Raw genomic sequence first — 4,274 nt, forward strand, 5'->3', positions numbered from 1 at the left:
GTACCTCCAGTACAAGAACCTTAAAACTGTACTTAACTACAAATTTGAGGTACTTTTACTTTACTTGAGTCATTTATTTTCGTGCCACTTTCTACTTAAACCCCCGCGACATCTCGGAGGGAAATATACTTTACATATGAAGGTTTTATAAAATATAGTGTTTTGTTTTAAATATAAATGAAGTACTGCTGAAACGATTAGTCACACGTCAAATATTTTGATGATTGAAGTCATTTTTGGTATAAAAACGTTTCATCGTTTCAGCTTCTCTCATGATAATTTGCAATTAAAATCACTTTTGTGTTTGATTATTTTCTGATGGACAGATGATACATAATTTTTATTTTTTATTTAGTTTATTTACTTACTTGTATATGTTGACTACCTCTGGGATGAACAGTGTTGTGTTGTCTAAAATAAAGAGAGTGCTGCTCTTTCTGCTTCATAGTTCATCAGATAGGACTTTGTTTTTTCTTCACAAACTTTTATTTTGAAGGTGTGGGAAGACGTGGTACCGGAAGCGCTTTTCCTTCCTTTGTTAGCACGCCAACGTGTTCGTGTGTTCCCGGAGTGAACTAGAGCCTGTATGTTTGGATAAACCTTCTTTTATACAGTCAGTGGGATAAACGTGTTAAAGTGGAAACTTTGGTTTCACCTTTCATCTCCTGTTAGCCACGAATGCTAACTGAAGTTAGCTTAGCTTGCTAGCTGGAAATAGACGGAACTCGGCCACACAGCGCTGGTTGGAGGAACTCTGAGTCCAAACTGTGTTTTTCATTTGTTTAAAATGTCTAAAGTCCAGATGCTGAGAGGTTTTATCAACCAGCGACTAACTGCGGCTGCTGAAGAGATATTTGGGCTGTTTGAAAGAACGATATCAGAGTACGAGGAGGAACTCTGTCGTTCCAAAGAGGAGAACCAGAGACACAGGAAACTACTGGACGCTGTTTTCCAGCCTGAAGTCCGGTTACACAGAGCAGGTTTGTCCTCTTTACTGCTTATTCTCACTGCAGACTGCTGCAAACCTGCTGCCACTGAAAGATTATTGTGCCCATAATCTGAGCTTTACAGTAACGTCATCCAAGTACCACAAAATAAAAGTAATGTAACCTGATTACTTTGAGTTATTTTTGGATTACTTTGAAGCCAAAAAGGCAAATGAAGCCAAGAGAGTGTCAACGATGCGTTTCTGCTCAGTGTATTTTTAGAGAAACGTGTGCAAAATCTTCCATTCCCGTGAAATCAAAATCCCTGTTTAAATGTTTCTATGCTTTGCACTATGTCACCACTATGGCAGTATCTGGCCCATCCATGGTCCCAGTGATTCCCCTAGGATGGAGTTGTAGCAGCAACACCATCCGAAGATCAGTCTGCTGGGAGGAACTAAACTATTAGATTCCGGGGAAAGTAATTTGTTTATGATGCTCTCCACATTGATTTTACATTTATGGCACAGCATGTTTTGGGCATCACCCCCTAAAACCCTGTTAATTTGACCTCAGAATCATTATAGATAGGATTTTTAGGGGTGGGCGATATAGCAAAAATATATCACGATGTAGTTCATTCAGGATCACGATTCATTTTCCTGTTGGTTTTTATTTTGCAAGTAATTGGTTTAAAAGAGAAAAATAACACACACATTTTAAAGACTTTAAGAGAAATCTTTTGATGAAATTTTCCCATGAAAGAATGTGCTGTTTGCTGTATTTAAAAGCACAAAGACAGGGAGGGACTTGTTGCAGATATTGATTGGGGTTTTCAGTATCCAATAGTGCTGAATGTGCGTTCTGCCCCCCAGCCTGTCTGGTAGACTGCGCGGACTGATTCAGCTCTCAGTGAGTAAACTCTGCGGCCGAACCGGAACCGAACTCGGCCTCCGAAACCGACAGAGGCCAATTTTGACAACAGGGAATACAGGACCGAGGTGGTTTTCTTGGCCTACAGCAGCCCTACTGAATTGGCGGCCGCGGGCCACATCCGGACCGAAGCAACCTCCATGTGGCGCAGCGCACAATCTAATAGATATAACAACAAAAGTAAACTACATGTATAGTGAATGGAAGTTGCTAAAGAGTGAGATCGTTTCCTTATCATCATGGCTGAGTTTCACATGCGCTGTACTGATCACCGCCAATCAAGGTTCAACATAACTGTTCGACCTGCAGCCTCTCCCGCTCCTCTGTGTCTGCACAGCGCCTCCACGCACGCGAACACACGGATCAAAGTCAGCCAGCTGATCAGCGGACGTTGAGGACAACTACGTTGGTTAGTGTATGTTCGTGGTGCAATAAAGACTCAGACCAGTAAAAAGCCAATTCTTTACCAACACTCCTGTTTTTAATAAGCATAAACATGCAAAACTCAGTGTTTTCATCTGCTCAGTCTCTCATCCAGCAGCTTTGTTTTGGCTTTACACAAGCACAGCGCTATTTCAGATAATAGCCTATTGTTACAAACAAGCTATGGGGTGGTGATGGTGAATGGATAAGATTCCTGCCTTTGGTGTGAGAGACCATGGTTCAAACCGTCATGGAGGAGTGGAAGAGGACTCCAGTGGCAACCTGTGAAGCTCTGCTGCCGTTTCACGCAGCATGGCTAACTGAGCTAACTAGCTACAGATACAGACAGATACAGTTAGCGGTTTAGCAAAAAGGAAATCTGTTTATCAAGAAACTCTGTAAATCATCTCGGTACTATATTCCCTGTTGGTCTCTGTGTTCGGTCCTGTTCCTGCCGTGTTCACTGGGAGGCTGCTGAGCACAGTTTTTTTTGACCGCTTGCTTGGCTCCGGTTCTGGGGTGCCGCTCTCTGATGTTATCCTGGCCTGAAGTGTAACTTTAAACACAATACACTCCCCAGGTGCTCCAAGCTCCCAGTCCGGGCTGAGACAGATGACCACTAGGCTAACTGAGCTAATTATATAACAACAGTTAATTAACCGCGGTAAGCGGTTACTTTAGCAACAAGTAACACTTTCTGTTCTGGTGAGTAAAGAAGAGCTTCCCCCTGAGCAGCAGCAGTGGAGCCCCATTACTGGAGGAGGCTGATATCACCAAGTTCCCAAGTAAGTTACTGTAGTGAATGGGTCTTCCTCTATGTTGTTGTCCTTTTTCCTTATATTGCATAAATGTTGCCAATATTTGGGTCAATAAGCTGTAGACTGAAGAAGCTGTGTACCTTAGTCTCGGGGAAAATGACAAGATATCTAAATTGAACGTTACGAAGCAAACAGTACCTGTTATCTAATTTAAGCACAAAATCACAATATATTCCACATGCTTTGCTGTAATGTTTGTTTACCTGTCGTAGTCTTCAAACAAGTCTCAGAATTCCTCTCACAGAATGACCTCCAAGATCCACATCAGTCTGGTTTTAAGATTGGCCACTCTATTGAAACTGCTCTTCTGTCTGTAACAGAAGCCCTAACGTCAGCTGAAGCTGCAGCCCAGTCCTCAGTTCTTATCCTGCTTGACATACAGTCATGGCCAAAAGTGTTGGCACCCCTGAATTTCTTCCAGAAAATCAAGTTTTTCTCACCGAAAAGTATTGCATTAACCCATGTTTTGCTATACACATGTTTATTCCCCTTGTGTGTATTGGAACAAAAAAAAAAAAAAAGAAGGGAAAAAAGCAAATTGGACATAATTGCGCACAAAGCCCCAAAAATGGGCTGGACAAAATTATTGGCACCCTTACAAAATTGTGGACAAATAAGATTGTGTCAAGCATGTGATGCTCCTTTAAACTCACCTGGGGCAAGTAACAGGTGTGGGCAATATAAAAATCACACCTGAAAGCAGATAAAAAGGAGAGAAGTTGAATTAGTCTGTGCATTGTGTGTCTGTGTGTACCAAACTAAGCATGGACAACAGAAAGAGGAGAAGAGAACTGTCTGAGGACTTGAGAACCAAAATTGTGAAAAAATATCAACAATCTCAAGGTTACAAGTCCATCTCCAGAGATCTAGATGTTCCTTTGTCGACAGTGCGCAGCATTATCAAGAAGTTTGCAACCCATGGCACTGTAGCTAATCTCCCTGGTCGTGGACGTAAGAGAAAAATTGAGGAAAGGTTGCAACGCAGGATAGTCCAGATGGTGGATAAGCAGCCACAAACAAGTTCCAAAGAAATTCAAGCTGTCCTACAGGCTCAGGGTGCATCAGTGTCAGCACGAACTATCCGTCGACATTTGAATGAAATGAAACGCTATGGCAGGAGACCCAGGAGGACCCCACTGCTGACACAGACATAAAAAAGCAAGACTACAGTTTG

At 42.2% G+C, this 4,274-nt stretch overlaps 1 protein-coding gene across 4 annotated transcripts in view; it reads left to right on the plus strand.

The window, feature by feature from the left end:
• Positions 1-531: 531 nt before the first annotated feature.
• LOC123976546 (gastrula zinc finger protein XlCGF26.1-like) overlaps positions 532-4,274 on the plus strand; it is a 33,055-nt gene continuing 29,312 nt past the window's right edge. For all 4 annotated transcript variants that reach the window (XM_046058802.1, XM_046058801.1, XM_046058804.1 and 1 more), the window contains exon 1: positions 532-980. In XM_046058802.1, coding sequence (XP_045914758.1) covers positions 788-980 — 193 coding nt within the window. In that variant the 5' untranslated portion in view covers positions 532-787. The remainder of the gene's footprint in view (positions 981-4,274) is intronic.

The sequence above is a fragment of the Micropterus dolomieu genome, linkage group LG09 (assembly GCF_021292245.1).
Source record: "Micropterus dolomieu isolate WLL.071019.BEF.003 ecotype Adirondacks linkage group LG09, ASM2129224v1, whole genome shotgun sequence".
In the NCBI taxonomy this organism is placed as follows: Eukaryota; Metazoa; Chordata; class Actinopteri; order Centrarchiformes; family Centrarchidae; genus Micropterus; species Micropterus dolomieu.